This window comes from Calypte anna, chromosome 20 (genome assembly GCF_003957555.1).
Source record: "Calypte anna isolate BGI_N300 chromosome 20, bCalAnn1_v1.p, whole genome shotgun sequence".
NCBI lineage: Eukaryota > Metazoa > Chordata > Aves > Apodiformes > Trochilidae > Calypte > Calypte anna.
This window is the reverse complement of record NC_044265.1, coordinates 6,542,915-6,562,583: the sequence shown is the minus strand read 5'-3', so window position 1 is coordinate 6,562,583 and position 19,669 is coordinate 6,542,915. Positions and strand designations below refer to the sequence as shown.

At 39.7% G+C, this 19,669-nt stretch overlaps 1 protein-coding gene and 1 long non-coding RNA gene across 7 annotated transcripts in view; one reads left to right on the top strand and one right to left on the bottom strand.

Moving 5' to 3' along the window:
* The window catches only part of LOC115599435, a 74,433-nt gene extending 69,552 nt beyond the window's left edge, over positions 1-4,881 (top strand). The window contains exon 4 of one of the 2 annotated variants that reach the window (XR_003988424.1): positions 4,418-4,881. This is a non-coding gene — a long non-coding RNA (uncharacterized LOC115599435). Of the gene's footprint in view, positions 1-2,358; positions 2,512-4,417 lie in introns of those variants that run through there. The other variant, XR_003988425.1, reaches the window with a different exon arrangement.
* The window catches only part of PREX1 (phosphatidylinositol-3,4,5-trisphosphate dependent Rac exchange factor 1), a 137,774-nt gene that overhangs the window by 6,867 nt on the left and 111,238 nt on the right, over positions 1-19,669 (bottom strand). For 3 of the 5 annotated variants that reach the window (XM_030463158.1, XM_030463156.1, XM_030463160.1), the window contains 18 exons: positions 18,310-18,402; positions 15,837-15,985; positions 15,158-15,243; positions 13,437-13,573; positions 12,820-12,991; positions 11,313-11,500; positions 10,442-10,603; positions 9,708-9,918; positions 9,041-9,302; positions 8,459-8,665; positions 7,247-7,335; positions 6,785-6,867; positions 6,258-6,348; positions 4,420-4,548; positions 3,832-3,873; positions 1,823-2,040; positions 844-943; positions 59-202 (listed from right to left, as the gene is read on the bottom strand). In XM_030463158.1, the coding sequence (XP_030319018.1) occupies positions 59-202; positions 844-943; positions 1,823-2,040; positions 3,832-3,873; positions 4,420-4,548; positions 6,258-6,348; positions 6,785-6,867; positions 7,247-7,335; positions 8,459-8,665; positions 9,041-9,302; positions 9,708-9,918; positions 10,442-10,603; positions 11,313-11,500; positions 12,820-12,991; positions 13,437-13,573; positions 15,158-15,243; positions 15,837-15,985; positions 18,310-18,402 (2,563 nt within the window). The remainder of the gene's footprint in view (positions 1-58; positions 203-843; positions 944-1,822; positions 2,041-3,831; positions 3,874-4,419; positions 4,549-6,257; positions 6,349-6,784; positions 6,868-7,246; positions 7,336-8,458; positions 8,666-9,040; positions 9,303-9,707; positions 9,919-10,441; positions 10,604-11,312; positions 11,501-12,819; positions 12,992-13,436; positions 13,574-15,157; positions 15,244-15,836; positions 15,986-18,309; positions 18,403-19,669) is intronic. The other 2 variants (XM_030463157.1, XM_030463159.1) reach the window with 1 other exon arrangement.

Sequence of the window (19,669 nt, the reverse complement as noted above, 5' to 3'; positions counted from 1 at the left end):
GAATCTTTCAACATCATCAGTTAGCTTATTTTTCCTCAAGGAAGCTTTTTATAGATACCTTTTGTAAAGAGCACCGTGTGCAGTTTCAAGCTTCCTCCATTCTGAAACCGAGAAGGCAGCTTGGAGAAGTAGTAGCTGTCAAGATAGAAGATAACCTTCAAGGCCTGACGACTTCCTTCGATGTGGTAGAAGACATGAGTATCTGGAGAAATAAAGATAAAATACTTGCTGCTTTACCACAGCAGGAGAAATGCTAAACCATTTCTATCTGAGTGGGTTAGATTATCCAATGACATTTCAAATCACCACCATTAAGATGAATAAGGGAGAGCTTTTCTTGAGAGAATGCAGACTCTGAAATAATACACCTAAACAGATACACAGTTAACATGACCTACCATGATCTAATACTAATACAATAAAATGGTTAATAATTAAAATCTCATCTTGTTTCATGGCATCTCATAGATAGAGAGATATGCCAGGATGGGACACAGGACACAGAAGAGCTCAGGAGGGGGAGTTCTACCTTAGGCAGTGTGGTGAATTACAATCATCTGTCAGGAGCTGCTCATCATCTCTCCCGTCTCCCTGTGTGCAAAATCCCACAGACAAGGTGCACTGGCACAGACCACAGTCACAAATCACAGAAGATGCCACCAGCATCCCACAGTGTCCATCCTGCTTTTTCTATTGTGTTTTCAGTGGAAACTGAGGTAATGCAACAGTGCTTCAGAGGAGCTGCACAGTGCTGTCCACGTTTGACATGGTCTGCTAAATGTACAGTTATGGAGGATAAGAGAAATAGAACAAAAAAGCTTCAAAGAATCGGAGAATACTCACTTGCTACAAGACTTTCATCCAGCTGCTTGAAATAGAAGACAACTTTGTCCAGTTCAGTCAGAGTGACCTGGATGTCTTCCAGCATGGTACGTTCCTCCTTCTGTGGAGCAAAGAAATAGATATAAATAGGTTATAATCTGCCAGGAAGACATCAGTGGCAGAAAGGTAGAATTATGGGCATCCCTTGGTTCAGGAGACCTAGAAGAGAATGTGGAGTTTTCTATTAATTCCATCCCCACCATAATTACTATGGTTCTTTAACTTTGTGATACAAGCTTAGCTACCCTTAGCTTAGATGTCATTTGATGTGATTCACAGACAGTACACAAGCTTAAGGACTGAATGAGTTTGAAGGGATTTAAAAAAAAACATGAAGTGTAAAAAAGAGTCACTTCACTATATTGTCAGAACTACTTTTATTAACAGTTTTACAGTTAGGGTAAATTATCTGCTGTAGCTGTGGCTTGCTTATCTGCTCATTAGGGGCAGATAAACTACACAAGACCAGCTCCTCTTCCCTTAGACATGATGCCTCAGCACCATGGCAGTGACAGAAAGAGTCTATCTAAGTGTCCAGTTTTTGAACAAAAGCCTAGATTTTCAAAATGTCCAAACTTGAAATACTCACTACTTTTTCACCTATTTGTTGAAATGTGTGTTTTCACCAGAAGATGGCAGGCCACACATGCATCACCAACAACTGAACCGTACATGCAGCAGCATTACTCCAAATTTGAGGGCAGCCAGCTTCCTATGCTGTTGAGATGTTACAGTAGGTGCAGTACTTGTGAGGAGATGAAAATCATGGGATATGGAATATTGTCACAGAGTTGTCAGCAGTAGGAATCTCCAGAGGTTGCTAGAGTGAGCATGTAAACTGCTGAACTGCTGCTAGAATGGTCTAGCTGTGCTGTGAGCAACAAAGAAGCACACAGGCAAGTGTGAGCAGACCCAAGGGTGCTACAACTCTTCATCTTACCACAGCTGGGGAGAGAAGGGACTGGTAGTTGAGTAAAACACCAGTGGCTGCTATCTGTTCCAGCCATTTCCTGCTGGCGTCTCTGCTGCTCTCTTCGTATTCCCCATTGTTGTTGTATCGATAGTTGAGAGCAGCCAGTAACTGCTCTGAAAAGGTGCAAATAGCGGCCACAAGGGACTGACAGAAGATGGAATCACGTCTCAGCTGTAGCTCAGTATCTGCCAGAGAAAGACAGAAGTCATGAGTATACTTGTCTTTAATCTCATTGCCAAAGAAGCAGTTTGCGTGTGTGTGCACAGTATTTGGCTGCTGCTGTAGCTTTGCACAGACTTAACAGATAACCTCTTCTTGCTGTGTGACCTGGCTGTATAGATACAGACAGAATAGCTGGATTGCATGCATGTTTGAAAATTTTCTAGTCCACTTGACTATTTATTACTACCTCTGCCATCTGCACACTCGATTCTTCTGTCTGGGAAGAGCTGTAACTCCTTAGTGCCATATCTAGACTGATTTCCCTCTTTTTATGTTTACAGAGGCAAGAGAATTCTTGAAAGAAGGTCTCTGCCACTACTTTTCTCCTGGGCTATTAGAGATTCATTCTTCTCCATCCATCTGTATTTTGTGGGCTTCCCATATGCTTAATGCATTAACTGGGCCCGCCCATATGGTACCAATTGGTTTATGTTTCCTGGGAGAATTTCTCCTGTGCTAACTTTGCTTCCAACCTGCCTGCCAGGCAGCCACATGCTGGTCAAATCAACCTCGTCACACTTAAGGGGATTCCAGGCCAAGGAGGCACATGAATAAGTGAAGAGCTACTTCCCAGGCACCCCAGGCTCTTCCAGCAGGCACTGCAGTACAGCAGTCTCTTTTTGTCAAGGCAGCATTCCCCAGAGAAAGAAGCTGAAGACACCACGCAGGGGCTTTGAAGATCTGGATTATTCTTTAAAAGCACTGAACACAACATACTGACTAATACACTGCAGGCCCTAGGCCATATCATCAACTGAAGGGCAGCCAATCCTACAAGCACACCTCTGTACTCCTGGGAGTAAGGAAAAGAGAGCAAGGCAACTGAATCCCTGGTACCAAAAAGCTGCTATAGCCAGTCTAGTGCTGTCTGCTCCATCCACAGAGGATGTTCAGGGAAAGGCTGCAGGAGAGGGCACAGGAAACTTAGGGAGTCATTATTAGTAAAACAGCCTTTATAGACACTAGAGTGACACCACAAGCTTGTTTAGACAGAGTGATGGACCAGCCCTGGCAGGAGTTGATAGGTGACTTAGAGCGACACAAATCTCATCTTCTTTCTATGAATATTTCATAATCAAGCATGGCACAATGAGATAATAACAACCTATTCCAGTTACTTATTGCCTCATTTTCAAACAAAAGTTCACCTAATAGGTGTTTCAATCACAAAGAACTGCATGTTATCTCCTTGGAAGGGCTTTTCCCTTGATCTGCAAGCACAATGTTTTGTGCAGGGTTAACAGATTAATGATGTCCACAGTGTATTTAGGTGCTGCCTCTGCATATTTAGGCTCTTAGTCTGCTCCTGGCTGTAATTACACTACGCACAATCCTAACTCCTAACACGTCTGTTCTATTTGGAAAGATGACAGTCCATGGTGTCACAGAAAGTTGTGCAATAAGTCTCATTTTTGCTGCATGTTCTCACCATAGCAGGAAACAGCATGGCCATCTGGGAAGGAGAATTGTACAAAGGAAAACATGAAGACAGTAAAAACAGTGCTTGTGGAATATCAGTCACCAGCCAGGTAGCACAAGCAGCCCACAGTGAACTGAAATAATGCAAACTGAAGAACAGATGTCAGATGCATGGGAAAGTTGCCTCAGATGCCGAGCATGAGAAACAGAATCATAAAATCCTAAGGAAAAAAATCTAAATGCTAAGGAAAACCGTAAGATTCTGATGTAAGCAGAGAAAACTGTATTAGTGACTTCTGTATGTATGATGTTGAACTGCAATAAAAACTGCTTACCTGTGCATTTTAACAAGGCCAAAAGCAGCTGATTCTTCCCATCTAAAACAGTGAAGAAAAGGAATGCTGTAGTCAACATGATACCAAGGTAGATGTGATGCCATTTTGTTAAGTCTCATTCCCCACAACCCCTGCCCCATGCATGGCCATTTCTATTTACTCTTGTAGTCTTCACTTGCACAGATGTGTTAATGTAAATCAAAGAATTTTACAGGCTAAATGCTACCATGAATTACTAGAAGCAAATCGCACATGTATAGGAAACCCCAAGGAGGTGATTTCTGTCCAGTGCTCTCTTCATTGACTAAGAGGATTGAAAAAAGCACTGGGAAATAGAACAGTCTGATATAATTCTATTTGAATGGGATGATTAAATAAAATCTGGGAGAGAAAGTTCTTCGGAATTGCTGCACAGGTGACATTTTACTACACAGCAGTGGGACTCAGCCATCAATAACCCATTATACCTGTTCTTCTCTAGAGCCCAGGACAGCCTTGTAACAAGATGAGATTAAATGAGCTGCTAAGACTTGATTGGATCAAAATCTTTTCTCCCTGAAGCTGATAGCCTTTTTCTTATTTACAGACCTTCAACATGTTTTTGTATGATTTCAACAAGGTTCTTGATGCGCAGTGGAAGGTTCCATGGATCTTCTTGAATGCTTGCTTGAATATTATTCCGGCACCTAACTGTGGATTCTTCCTTTTGTTTAAATTCTAGAAAAAATGAAGTTTGTTAGCTGTTAAGGAAATGCTACATAGCTGAGTGGCTTATGAGTTATAATGTGTGCACAGGTGAAAGCAAAGATACAGCATCAATGGCAACACCTGTCAATGAAAAAGTTCCTTGAATAGATCTAATACAGAAAAAAAAAAAAAAAAAGGCTATTCCTATAATCTCATGATCAGCAGTCTCCTGGCATTATGTTCAGGGTTGTGGACTAAAAGTTATGTACACAGGTAACCTACCAACGTAGGGAGCTCTTCATGACTCAGAAAGCACAGAATTCTCTTCTGCTTTCTCTGCCTTCAATAATGTGCAGGCAGTTGTACCAGGTAGCTCTAGAGTCTCTGGCTGTGCAGAATCAAATCAACTTTTTGGCTGCACCTGTCACACCCCATAATACTGAAGAGAAGTTATGAAATATTCTGCTTTCTTTCACCTGATGGAAGCTACTTAATTACAGAGTAGAAGACTTGTCCTCCTTGACTCAGCTATATAGCCAAGCCAAATACCCCATTTGTTTATGATAAAAATGCATCAGCAGACAAAAACACAGTAAAACTGTGCCAAATAACTGCTCATGAACAGAAATGGGACAGCAATCAAATTTACATTCATCACTAAAAGGTGCCACCAAAGTGGCAATTACTTTGGTCCAGGATTCCAGCTGAATCTAAGCAGGGCTTGTCTGTTCCTTAGTGATGAATGGGCGATCGTCAGCTAACTGCAGTTAACTAAAAGAGACTCTCACTAATTAATCTAGTTTTAATAAATGAGACTCCATTTAAGCAAAATAAAATAAAGGAAGTGAACACAGGCTGTCTGTTATTTCTTCCATTCATTCAAACTGTGCATGGAAAGAGTAACAGATATCCTACATAACCATTAATGTATTTGTATAGATAATTTTATAGGAGTTAGTTCTGGAGGCTGGAAAAAAAATGCAGAAAAAGGTCTCTTCTAGAATTTGACACTGTAACTTAAAAATAGAACTTGTCAATGTTTGGAGCATGACTACAGCACTTGAAGTATAGCAGGAATAGTGAAAAACATTTCAGATTTCCAGTGGGAAAGGAAATGCAGCAAATGTTCAGAAAATAAAGTCCTGTGTATTTAATTGTGAGAGGAAACCACATCCTGGCCCTCAGGACCATTAAGACCAAAGTCTCATCATGCTCCCTGAGGAAAAAGAAAACACCGTATCATTTGTTTGCTCTCTATGGGAATCAGTTTTCAAAATAAGTGTCATGTGAGGATGAGTTTACTCTGGAAATTATCCATCTGAAGAAAAGCAGAGTAAGTCATTAAGCAAACTCAGGCAGAACCTTTTGGTGCCTCAGAATTACAGAGGTCAGCCCCTCCTCAGTTTATCAGAGTGCTCATGTACCTTGCATCTGGCCTATCTCTACCTTGGAGCTTTTGAGATACGTATCTGTTTTCCCATCAAAGAACAGATTTTAGAGACTTGTGAAAGAGCTCTGAGGATTCAGTGGCATGTAACAAAGAAGTGTTCTGCATGTTTCAGGAGCAATTCAGATGAAAATGACCTTTTAAGGCAGCTATGGTACCTGCCATTCATGTATAGCTGGGTAGACTGCATAGTTAAGTAGCTCTGTGTGGCCACAAAGCAAATGTACATCCATGTTAAGCTCCCAAATCCCAGCAAATCACAATATTAAATACTATCAACCTTTTTCTTTACCTTGCAAACTGTGGTCCATTGGAAAGTGCTTGGTTTCTTCAAAGGCCTTAGTTATTACTGGTCCTTTTAGAAGTGCATTGATTGCATCTACCTACAATTGGGATGTTTTTAGTGTTAAAAAGACTTGCAGAAGAAAACCTGAACAGAGCTCTTATGGAAAAATGCAAAAGCCATTACACTATCTGAATTTTGGAATGTTTTCTTTTTGATGAATAGAGATCTGTAAATGTGATCCAGTTAGTTCATTTAAGGTATTACAGGTATTACAATTCTATTAATCTTTTAATTTCCCCCCCCCTCACCCTAATGCTTGATATAAGGCCAATCAACCTTACTTAAATCAGACAAGGTAACTTAAATGTTGACAAAAATGTCCTATGATATACTTGCTTACACCATAATCCCAAATCTTCCATGTTTGCCTACCTTGAAAATATTATTTCATTAAACTATCTGATACTTCCAATATATTTTACTATCAGTGATAAGGAGAAAGCAGTTTTGTGTAGGAGCAATGCTTTACATACCTGGTTAAAAAGATGTTCCAGACAGCCATGAAGTTTGTCTTGCTTGTCTGAAGGAATCCTCATATCATTGGGAAGTTCATCTCCTGATGAAGGAAAGATGAAAATTTTTAACTGTCTTACAAAAGTAATCTTTGATGGGGCCACAGATGGTACAAGCAGACTTTCACACTGAGGTTAAAAATAAGAATTGGTGCTTTAATGGATAGATCAAAATGCTCATGAGTTTTCACATAATGCAAATATCCAATAACTGGAGAAGTTTACCCCTGCCTGTACCTCTTCCATATTCCAAATTTATGGTGATTAATTAGATAAATAACAAATCTCTACGTTTTTGTGATTAGTTTTGAAGCAACCATATTTCCAACATAAACATGCAAATACTTAGGATCTGCAAAGACTTATCAGCTCTGCTAAATGGTCAGGTATGAGAAATATGCATGTAGCTGTGTGTGTACTCACCTGATCCCATCTCATCACTGCCCAGGTAGGAGCTGTTGCTGCGTACACTGGTGTACGACAACACCGAGTCCCGGTTACTGTTGCATTCACTAGAAGGAAAACAAAGCAATTGATTGAAAAAAAGCTGTCCTTACACCCACTCTCTGTCTGATGCACTCTCATTCTAGTTTTAATACTGTAGTGCCCCAAAATAATTCTGTTACACACATACAAAAGAAAAACTAATTACATGCAGAACCACCATTAAGCAGGGCTCCTGGGGCTGGCACTGTACAAGGATGTTGTTTTCCATTTGTAGCACCCACTCAGTGCTTAATATATTGCCTGGATCCTATAAATAATGAAAACAGACTTCCCACCACAGACCCCATCTGGGTCACATCATTAAACATGCTCTGTGAGCTCTGAGTAGTGGAGGAATTATAAAAATCTAAGACCTCCACTAAACTCAACATTTGTTATCAGTTCTCAGGATATTACAGCACCCAATGCCAGTTTATACTTGCAGTCACAGTAGCAGAGATGTTGGAGATGGAAGAGAAAACTTAAGGACTCTATCCCACTAGGGAATCAGGAACTAGAGATTCTAAAATTATCTCAGGAAGCAGAGGAGTCACTACAATTGGCTTCACACCAATGTTGGCTCATGCACACCTGGAAAATTAGTATTAATCTCATCTGCTGAAGTTCACTTTACACTAACAATAACTTAATAAAAGTAATCAAAAAGGCTATGGATCTCAGCCTGTTGGTCCCAAAAAATTCTGTGACACAGTGGTTTTAATGGTACAGTCCCAAAAACTAAGCCTTCAAAATTCTCCATATTGTCTCTTCCTTTTATTTTAGATTGAGCTAAGAAAAAAAAAATGAGACCAATTGCAAGAACCCTAATCAAGGTTCTTGCCTGTCCTTGTTTAAACCTATTATCAAAGAAATCTCTTTTTAATGAAGTGCTATAACGATACAGGAAGGGAAGTAATTTTCCATTTTATTCAATTTTCTTGAAGCATTTGTATTTTGACACTGATATGAGAAAAGATTTTTTTAGCTGTCTATATCTCCATGGTAATAAATGTAATAACTACAGCTAGTGAGTACTTTACTAAGTGAATACAGAATAATTGACTGACAGGAAAAATAACTTGCTTGTTAAATCCATGCCTAGATTAGAACTTCAAAGGAAAGTAAAATTGGCACAATCTTCAGACTAACCTGTAGGAGTCTCTGAAACTCATTGTGTCATGTCCAGAGTCTTCCTGGTCCTCCTCAGAAACTTTAAAACAGACCTTCTTGATTCCACCATGCTCAGCTTTGTCAGGATCACTCTCCTCTGTTCCCAGGGAAGGTGGAGATGTTTCCTCAGCAGATGGTGGCTCACAGGCACCATCTTCTGTAGGTTCCGTAATGGTGGACAAAAGTCTGCAAGAATAAACCATGCAGCTCTCAGGGACTGGTGGGCAGAGTCACAAATGAGGTATAATGACTAAGGCCGGAATTCAGCAATGTGAAGTCAAAAGCAACATTGCCAGCATTTTACATAAACTACAGCTATGAAAAACTGTGAGTTTTGAAAGGGGTTCATTGAAATCCAAGAATCTCTGTTCACAAAAGGTCCTGTTTCCATAGGTACCCTACTTGCATGAGGTAGAACTTCATCACGTAACCATGGTGACCTGAAAAGAAGTTATTAGGGTATGACAAGTTGGCACAGATAAGTAGCATGTGTTTGCTGAGGTTAATGCCTCCATTGTATCAGAACTGCTTTCTGCAGTGCATGCAGGATTCTTTACTCACTTATTTATCTGAATCACATATTGCTTCATTTCCTTCACTGCAACATCAAGTTTGTTAAAAAGATGCAAGTATGAGTCCTGTATCTCCCGATCTTCCTGTTTCAGCAGAAAACTGAGTCCCCTTTCTTCCTGAATTGTTCCTCCATTCTGCTGGCCAAAACTACCATCAAGATCTCCATCTTCTGGGGTCAGACATCTCCAGGATGGTGCAGCCATAGTGGTGATGCAATGTTGCGTATATGAGACTGGATTTAAAGTACCTGCTACATATTGAAGGGTCTGGTTAGTATGGCTTATGTGGCTTCCCCACTCCATCCCAATAATTATAGTTTAGGATAGGTGGAACTTGAACAGGAAGAAATTAAATTTCACAAAGATGTTTTATTTAATAACATTCTATGGCAAGAACATTCTTTTTTAAAAAACTTTTCCCCTGAATGTAGCCTCTCTTCACAGCAATAGCACTACTGTGAGACCCCATTCACTTTTCTTTTACTCAGTAGGTCACCTCTATTAGGTGCAAACAATACTCCAGACCATTTAACTATCATGAGATGACCACACTGCTTAACAAATAAAAACAATTGACCTGAATCGTTGCTGGGCAGTGAAAAGACACTACTTTTATATGCAGATGAAATCAGTACAATCTGAAAGTTAACGATCACCTTGCTCTGGATCAAGACCAATAATAGAAGGTTTCCGTCCAATACGAATGCTGAACGACCTCCCTGCTGAGGTAGTGTTTTTGGGGTATGATACCTCCATGAGGTTAACATGGCAGTTGGTGGGGCAGAAATCCATGCTGTTGAGGGAATGTGGTTCCATGGTGGCTTGTTTGAAGGCTGGGCTCACCTTTGTTTTCAGTTCATCTGCAAACTGGGAGAAATAGAGCAAGCATATGCAACTTTACTTGCAAAAAATTCTGATGCAATACACACAATCCTTTTCTCTTCCTGCTTCCTATTCCAGAATCATATGATCTCTGTTGCAGATGGAATAACATATCATTGCTAAAAAAGCTCATAAAACAACAAATGAAAGCAAACAGCTATGCCTTCTAGAACTCGTTTCATGCAGCTCAGGTTAACTGCAAAAATTGCTTTGTTTGCACTGTGAGACACTACTTATATTCATGACATTTATCTTATTTATGCACTCATATGGTGAAAATGAACCTGCAATAATACAACCCACAGCCTTTACAAGCTGAAAGGAGTGACTTACTGATGAAGTCCTTTTTCCTCAAAACTTGCCATTTCAATAACTTGCAGATCTATTTTCATGCCTCAAGGACACCGACCTCTAAAACAGTTCAGATTCATTCATATAGAATACTAAGACCCAGTTTGTCTTGCATTGCCTTGAGACCTCACCAATGACCTCACAAGTAGTGTTTTACCTCTTGGTAATTTGTGAGCCTTCTGCTAATGCTCTCCAGTTTAGTGTCACAGATTTGCCGGAATTCATACTGGGGCATGGTGGCCACAGCACTGCTTAGGGATATCAGTCTTTTGCAATTCTTTACAAAGTGACTGTCCTCTGCTGCAAAGGCCTCTAGAATCTAAACAAAAAGACAGGATGTCAATGATATGAGCCCAGACAGTGAGAGAAAACACAGTTTTATTCCATTAAATAAGTGGCAAAGCCCCCATGTTGTCATGGTTGAATAAAGCTGCCTTCAGAACAAGTTGCCTTTAGTACTGCCTGACAGTCACTATCATGTCTAATCCCCACAGTCATAAAACATTCCTCAAAAATGTTTACAACAACCATAATGGATCAAAATACCCACTGTGCACTGTCAAAGCTACTTGCTCTGGCATACTTTCATGGGACTCATTATTGTCATAGATGGCCAAAGCACTAAGTGCAGTCCTCCTTTCCAATAGCACCAGCTCTGCTTGCTGCCTTTAGTTACCCATCCAACCTATGAGATGGGGAAAAGCTGCTTGATTTGCTTCCAAGGTAAAGCAAATTCTTGCCTCAGAAGAGTAATCTTGATTATCAGCAAAGAGTATGTTTATCAGACAGATAAAAGTGAAAATTCCACAGCTGAGGGCTCCCCTCCTTCAACAGCTGAAATCCTGGAAGCATTTCCTCGTACCAAATGAGCTATTATAACTTGGTGCATCCAATCCTAATGAAGAAAACTCCAAGCAGGAGATGCTGCCTCATGCAAAGAACCAAGCCAAGCTACCCGGGAAACAGTGATATTATTGGCTTCCCTACTCTATTCAGGAGTGAAGCTGGCATTGTACATTTTCCATTACCTTTGCAGTAAGATTGAAGCAACCTTTTGGTTCCACAATTTTCTCCAGGACAAAGGATTTGATCCCTGCATTGCTGACATATTCATACACCACTCCATGCTCCAGGTGGGTGTTATCCACAGTCAGGCAAACAAGAGGTGTTTCTTCACCAATGACCAGTGGAGAGGCGATGGCCTGTGGTGTCTGAGCTGGAAATAAATTAAGTCATTAGAGATGTCTGGCAACACCCACGAATACAGGCATCCACAAGGAAGAGAAACCTGCTGAGAGGTATTATTAAATGTGAAGACAAAGACACAGCCCTTGGCTCAAGGACTTTCTGAACCACATACTGCCAGAGGCTGGGAGAATATTCCGAGGAAGGCATTTGCTGCTGGGTCACCACTGGAGACAGAGACAGAAGTTTAGACAATCCACATACTCCAATCTACATTCTGATATTCTTCCATGTATGTGTGCACACTTCCATTCCCAGGATACTGCTTTTAGTTCTGTTCAGAAAAGACACAGACCCCAGCAGAAGCTTTTAAAGGGAAGTGAAGTATGTTAATCTCAGAGTCTTGTTGTTTTTAATGACCTCTGGAACACTGCCACTTTTTTCTGTCCAATTTTAGGAAATGCTCCAGATACATTTTCTGTAAGACTGAGATGGCAGGGGAGGGGTGGGGTGAGGAGATAACATTTTTTAACACACAGCAATGCTATTGTCACCAGAGAACAGATGTAAATTATAGTCAGATTGAGATTTGCCAGAGAATTGCTGACATGCCTGTACCAGGGCACTGCTCCAGCTGTTCCACCATGGAGCTGCATTGTTTGACCATTAGATTACCAGGCTCACCAGACCATAGATGGGATCCACACAAATGTCCATCTGTTTCTGGCAAAGTTGTCAATGGCATTCTGAGAGTCCAGGCTCAGTCCTTTCAACTGAATTTGGCTTCAAGTGTTCTCCCCTAACATCTACTTTTCTGATAAGCTCTCAACATGAAAGCAAAGAAGTGTTTTAGTGTTTTTTATGAGTTACACTTTTTGAAGTTGGAGGAAATGCACCCCCACCTTTTGCTGGCAGTGGTAACATGCTGAAAACTTGCTCCAGATCACAGTAATTTAATATCTTAATCTTTAATCTTGAAATCACAGAAAACAGATTATTCTAGGTAGAGTTACTTGCAGACTTTCCTTCTCCAGCTGCTGATGACCATGAATTCTTAGTCTGTAGGGGCTACCAAATGATTATAAAAATGCTGAACTTTTCCATTCCAGCAACTGTCTCTCTTGTAAAGAGCAGAGAGTCACAGGGGCATGATTTCTGTGTGTATCTCCATTTTTTCTACTCCTGAATAAACTCCAGCAAGAGCACTTCCTCTGGCAGACCTCATTCTGTTATAAAGCTCTCCTAAGAGCTACTATACAATAATAATTATACATCATATTTCTACTGCAGTTTTCATTCCTGAAGCCCCTAAGTCTTCCCTGGGTTTCCTTCCCGTATGAGAATCTTCACCTGATTCCTGTTGACTATTCTGAACAGGATCCAAATCTGCACCTCCTTCCAGTGATGAGTCTTCTTTGCTAGAGCCAGGCTGACTGCTGTTCAGATATGCAGTGGATGTTGCTTGCTGAACTCTGTCTTCCTCAGCATCTTCATGTGTTCTGTACACCCACTGGTACAATCCCTTTCAAGAGATAGAGGCTTCAGCTTTGACCTAAGTAAAAATTCCTGATCTCTATGTGTTTGAATTACAATGGTGAATCTAGCTTTAATTTTTATACCTTCTAAATTGGCTGAAATACCAACATTGCCCCAGACTTCCTCTGAACTTCAGAGAATATAAAATCTCAATTAGCATCTGGGTGAAGTTGTAGTTAATAATATTTAGTACTCTGCAGTGTATGAATACATATTATTTGTTGATGTTTTGCTACTATAGGCAACTGTAGCCAGCTCCCTCAATGATAACACAATCTTGGCATGGAATTAATAAGTCAAAAGAAGTTGTTTTGGAAACCAGAGTAATATAAGTTGGTTTTCTGAGTATTTAGTGACCATAAAAGCACAGAAGGGAAAGACAGAAGAAGAGCAGAAATTAATGTACTTCCTTTGAGGTTTTGCATTCATACCAGTGCTTCCTGTTGTCTGGTCCTATATGCTGTAAAGTGCTCCAGAACTTCCATATAATTTCCATGTGCTGCATTATTCCCATTGACTTTCAAAATACACTGCCCTGGGTGAAGGCCTACAGCTGCAGCCTCAGAACCTGAAAAATCAACAGGAGAGGAGTTAGATAGTAAAGTCATCTGGCAATGGAAGAGAAAACAGGAACATTTGAAAAGGGTTTCTGGTTAAGGAGAGTAAGAACAAAAAGCTGGTTGAATGCTGTCATGCCTGTGCTACTATGTATTCTGAGAGCTTTGTTTTTTAAGAAAAACATCATGCATCTCCCCTTCATATTATCAGTAGTGCTGGGAAAGAGACCTGGACCTAAATGCATTCATGCTAGAAATTGAAATTCCTGTGGGAAATCATTTGGGATTCTTGTATGGCTCTTCTAGCCTTATGATTACATTATCTGAGGTCTTGCTTAAACATAAACAGTTTTATTTATTTCAGCTTGTTGCACTTGAAATATGCAGAACAGTTGCATGTTATGCAATTTGCCCTGCTCTAAGAAAAAGACTGATGACTGGCTTAATTCCAGATTCACATGAACAAGACTCAGACCCAAATCCAACTCCTAGAGATCTACAGTTAAGGCAATTACATTTTTAAGGCACCATCATTTAAAATTCATATATTTTTACTCCAAAATGCAATTTGTCTTTTGCTTGCAAAATTCTGAAAAAGTAGAAACTTTCTTGCTGGCCTTTGCAATTTGCAGTGTTCCCACTGTTAAACTGTGGCTGTAGGTGCCACTGTGAAAGACTGTAATGGATGTGTCTCCCTGAGAACACTGTTGCATTTGGGTTGTCTGTATACTAACTGCACATACTTGGCTATCTGTACTTGAGAGAGGAAGTGGTACATGTCTGTATGGTTGTATTTTCTGCATCTGCTGAAAATAAAGGTTAGAGACGTGCTTTATTTGCAGCTCAGTTCACATTTCATTTATGGTAGTAGTAAATATTGGTGTCAAACTGTGTTCTCCTTTTAAAAGACAACCATAGAAAGCAGTTTGCTTCTGTCATTGGTAATTTATAGCAGCAGCATATGCCAGTGTAAAGGGAAGAGCAGTCTTCAAGTCTTGCACCATACTCAGTGACATCCATTAAGAAACCTTCTGATCCCACAGCATATTCACAACTGCAGTTATTGAAACTGTTGCTGATCACAGGTAAAAATATTGAGGAGGCAACAGACAGCACTACACTTCAACTTTTTCTCAGCCACCTTGGTTTTCAATTTTTAATCCCTGTGGCTGTAAAGCTGTATCTTAACAGTCTTAGAAGAAACAAGGTTAGGATGGCTATGCAAGTGCAATTCTAGCTAGCAAGAGATCAAGTGATAATGCTTTCTCAAGAGTCTTTCCACAGTACTGTGGATTGCAGTATCAGCAAGTTTCTCCTACTGTAGAATTGTTGTTCCTTGTTTGTGCTGATGGGATTTGTGACCCAATGTTCAGTTCATAACAATGACTTTATGTAGAGCATAAGCACTCTGTGGCAGGAGGTATCTGTTGTTCTGTGGTTTTATATATGAGCATCATCCTTCTCTATGGCAGGAATTCCTTGTTTAGAACGTGTTTGACAATGAAACTTGGATGTAGATATACACACTTTATATACACATGTATATATATTTAACTGTACTGCAAGTTTAACTATACCACAGCCTTTCTACTTACCTCTTCCTACTGCATGAACATATGGTGGTGATGCTCCCCGTATCTGAAAGCAAAGTGCTTCAGGAGAATCTGGGATTTTAATAATCCTGCAGGTAAACCGAGGAGAAGAGAATGCAGCATTTTAAGTTAGGCTGACAGAGTTTTGGACAGTTCTAACAGATCTTTCCCCAGCATTCACAACAGTTCTTTTGATTAAAGAAAGCACTCACATAGTTTACAAATAAGTAACAAATAAATAGACCTGAAGAAATCATCCACTTCATCTCATTCTCCAAGGCAGAGGGAGATTCACTTTGTTAATTAAAAGTTGGTACTTCAGAATGTATTACATCCTTAAGTGAATAACACAGGAGAGAAGCTTTCTATGGTGTTTGTATTCTTGACCACTTTTAGGCAAACTTCAGTGCAGCTGTGCTGGCACATACCACCTGAGGTTCTTTTCCATTAAAAAAAATAAAGTAGACTGGCCATTGGAGTCAACTGCCAACTTGTTAGCATCAGCTGCTCACTGAAACGTTCAGATCTCTGGGAAGTTGTGGGATTACAAATCTAGCAATGCACAAGACATTAACAGAGCTAAGCCTCATTATAAAATACAATAATGGCCTGAAAAACTGTAAAAAATTTTATTTAGTACTCAACATTTCTAGATAACCTGTCTGCCCATCTTGGCACTTACTCTTTTGATTTGGTGGCCACCAGAAGCCTAAGTGGCCTTCGTGAGCAGAAGGACTGGCTTAAAATGGTTTCCACTTCTGAAAAGGGGCGTAGGAATATTAAGTCCTCATTGATGGAATAGATTTTTCTTCCCGTCTGCAGACCAGCCATCTGCAAATGAAACAAACATCACAGAAAACTTTTGATTGTTGGCAGCATCTCTGAAAGGCCAGGTCCCAAGGTCCTGTTCTCTACTTATGGACACTCCTGGGATTACTGTCATATGGAATCCTGTACATACAGTTCATCATATTTGTCAGTCACCCTTGATGTTACCTGTATTTACAGAAAGCAAAGAGATTTCACCAGTATCTGTATAAACACCATACCTAGTCACATAGTCTTTATATTCCTAACTTACTGCTTGTGCATACAGAATACCACCCCATAAGCACAGAAAAACCATGAATGTATGAGGTACGGAGTTGAATGTTAAACTCTACAAACTAGCAACTTCCAAATAAAAACCTGCTCCTCTACTGGGATATCATTAACCAGGCTAGGGAAGGTTGGACAACAGGAATCTTCAAGAGTAAAGACCCTCTAGTGTCACAGAGCTGCTGAATAACAAATGCTCTTTATGACAACTCAATGCAGTTGTCTGGATCTGGGCCACTGTTTTTTCCCAGAGGCCAGCAGCTTGCTGTTTGCTGTTCATCTGTATGGCCACTGGCCAATTTGCTGCTTGATGAATTGCTCTGTTCAAACACTTGACATCTGCTTGTCAGTTGGCTGTTCAGAGTAAGACAACAACCACACCTCCCCCAAAAGGATAATTTTATTTACTGTTGCTTCCTTCTGATAAAGTATCATTAATAAACTAGCTCCAGGATTAAAACCTGTAGGAATAAGACCACCTACAATTAACCTGCAAGTGCTAGAAAGGAAGATGAGGTACAAAATGATCAGACACTGACATTCTGATTTGTCTTTGAGGACACACAAATTTGTGATAGGCATGAGATGTGCCACAGTACACATGAACCAACCACTGCTAGAAGACTTCTTGTCACCCCCTGTGTTAAGCCACAGGCAGCTGCTGTTGCACATATGTGACATTCAGTGCAGTGTGCTGCCACAACCTCTGCATGACAGGTTTTCTTCCAGGTATAGTAGGAGAAAGGAATTACAACCCTAAACTCAAACTGAATCTGTTAATCTTGAATAAATCCATGCAAGTAATAGATTTGTTCCCACTTAATTAGTGAACTTGGAATCTTATTCTGGCCTAAAGTCTGACACTACTAATGAATGTGATGCACTGTGATGGGTGCTGTGAAGCAAAGCTGCATGTCTTAATTTTTATCCCTAAAGAGTGTGACAGCAGGCACAGGGTATCTAAATCGCCTTCAGCTGTTGAGCCACACAGAACTACAAGCTGGGTATCTTTCTAGTATCACAAAGCAATTTTAAAAAACAAGAATGAAATGAAATGCATTAATGTGGGACCTCAGGTCTTTCCAGAATGAGCTGACAGCCCTCTGGTACAGAGAGATGCAGATTTAGTTCCTTTCTGGAGCAATATTTTAAGATCAAGTGGAAAAGAGAGGCTCACGGTCACAGATAGTTTGTCTTGGAAGATCAAGAAAAGAATTCCTTAGAAAATTTTGTGCTTCTCTTGTCTTAAAACACAACAGATTTGCAGAATATTCCACAGGCATCCAGCCAAAGCAAGTGCAGAAGGATTAGCTGGTCAGGCAATGGTTTATAGCAGAGGTTTAGATTAATAACAATTTTGACCAAACAATGTTAATTCTGAGCATGAGGTAGAGCACAGGATTGGTTCCTTAGTGACCATAAAACAAACAAGAATCAGGAATACTGAAATAATTTATTTGTAATATTAATGTTCAGTTCAAAATTCTTTCTTGTTTGACATTCTCAGCTTGATAAAATCAGTCTATCCACTTCAGCTGTTTGCATTGGGCGAGTCATCCAGGAGTTACTTGTGGCCTAAAGCAGAGCCCAGCAAAGGAATTTTGATATTACAGAATTCTGTAATGGTTGTCTTGGGTTTTTAATTAGATGTAATGTCTGTATGCTGCCACAATTTAATGTGAAACCCTGGGCAAGTCATTTAGTCCTGTCTTATCTTCATAGGCTCTAAAAGGCAGCTAAAAAGCTTTTAAACACCTTTCAGTCTCTCTGTGACTTATTTCAGTAAATGGGAGACCACATTCTGTTATCCACTCAAGGGTTTTGTATGGATAAACACATGATCACTAAATACTCATATCCTGTGACATTTGAGATATCTATGTGCCACAAAGAAACACAGAAATATATTCTCCAGAGCCATTAAAAATACCAGGGCTCAGGAGAGAAATGCATGCATGCTTTTAAACAGGATTTGAAAGGAGAAGGTTGTACATTTGCAAAGCACTGAAATGTTCTTAGGTTCCAAACCCAAAGTGTTTGGGAATATCAGGTCTTACCTCTGCAGAAGACCCCCGTCGAACTGACTTCACCACGATTGCTTTGTTCTTTTCTTCTATGTCAAACCCATAGTCATCCTCTTCTGGTAAAATCTTTAAAAAAGCATATGGTAATGCTTCATAAGTATAGAGTTAGCTGAAAGCTGAAAGATGTAGATGAGAAAGTGAATTTTTCATTGCAAGCCATGATTGATACAGACTTGTAGATCTTCAGGCTGAAAGGGACTGTTTGGTCATTTGGTCTGACCTCCTATATAACATAAACTGTGAAATGTAATCTAATAATTTTTTCATTGAGCCCTTACCATACAAAAGCAGACTCACCCAAAAGTTATCCAGTTATGATCTGCAACCTTTAAAAACTGAAGAATCTATTTCTGTCCTTGAGTTTTTTCCAGCGGGTAATCAACTCTTCTATTAGCAACTGCATTTCCTTTAAAGTGCTAGTCCTTCACTCTTCATTAGATATCTCACCTTTAGACTACAGAATTAATCAATATTCAGTGTTTTCCACTGGTGAGCATTACATGCTCAGTTTGCACCTTTTATTGTTGGTAGACTTGTTCTTTCTCCTGAGAATCTGCATCCTCTGATTTGCACTGAGGTTACACAGACTTTTCTTATAAATAATTTTCTTAAATCATATTGATCACGGCAAGTACGTATTTCACTCATCCTTTTCTCATGGCTTATGAACTATGAAAACAAAGCTTAACAACTCACTTTTCATTTAATAAAAATAAAGCAATCCTCACCACTGGTAATGCACAAGTGGAAATTCTTCCAGATAAACATCTTGCATTTGAACAAGCACAATGCATTTAAGAACCATCTGATAAATTAAAATTGAGTCACAAAGAAAAATAAGTCTGACTGTTATCTGGCATGCCACTGGGCAAAAAAATTACTGAGAATTCTGAGAATTATTTCCTTGATTCTAATGATTCTTGCACTATTTAAAATACTGTTCTTTTCCTGTTGAAATCAACACCTTCAGCTTATAAGCTTTGTCACTTAAACAAATTCACCTTAGAAAAAAAAAAAAAGCAGAAATAGAATGATCCTTTCCTGCAGGAACCATACAGCCAAGTTAAACTAATGCATGGCATGATATATCTGCAGGGAAAAAATCCTCATGTGGTGTTCAGATTAAGACATGGACAGGAATATATCCATATAGGATATTTCTAAAAATACTTTGAGAATCCATGCTGTTTATGCATCCTTAATAAAAGGACAGCTTAAAAAATTGAGTATATGACCAGTTACATTTTTAATGTGCTGTAAGTGTAGTGAGTTTGAGCCCAACACAGTTGTGTACTTTCATCACTTCCCATCTGTGATCAGATGGAAAATTTCT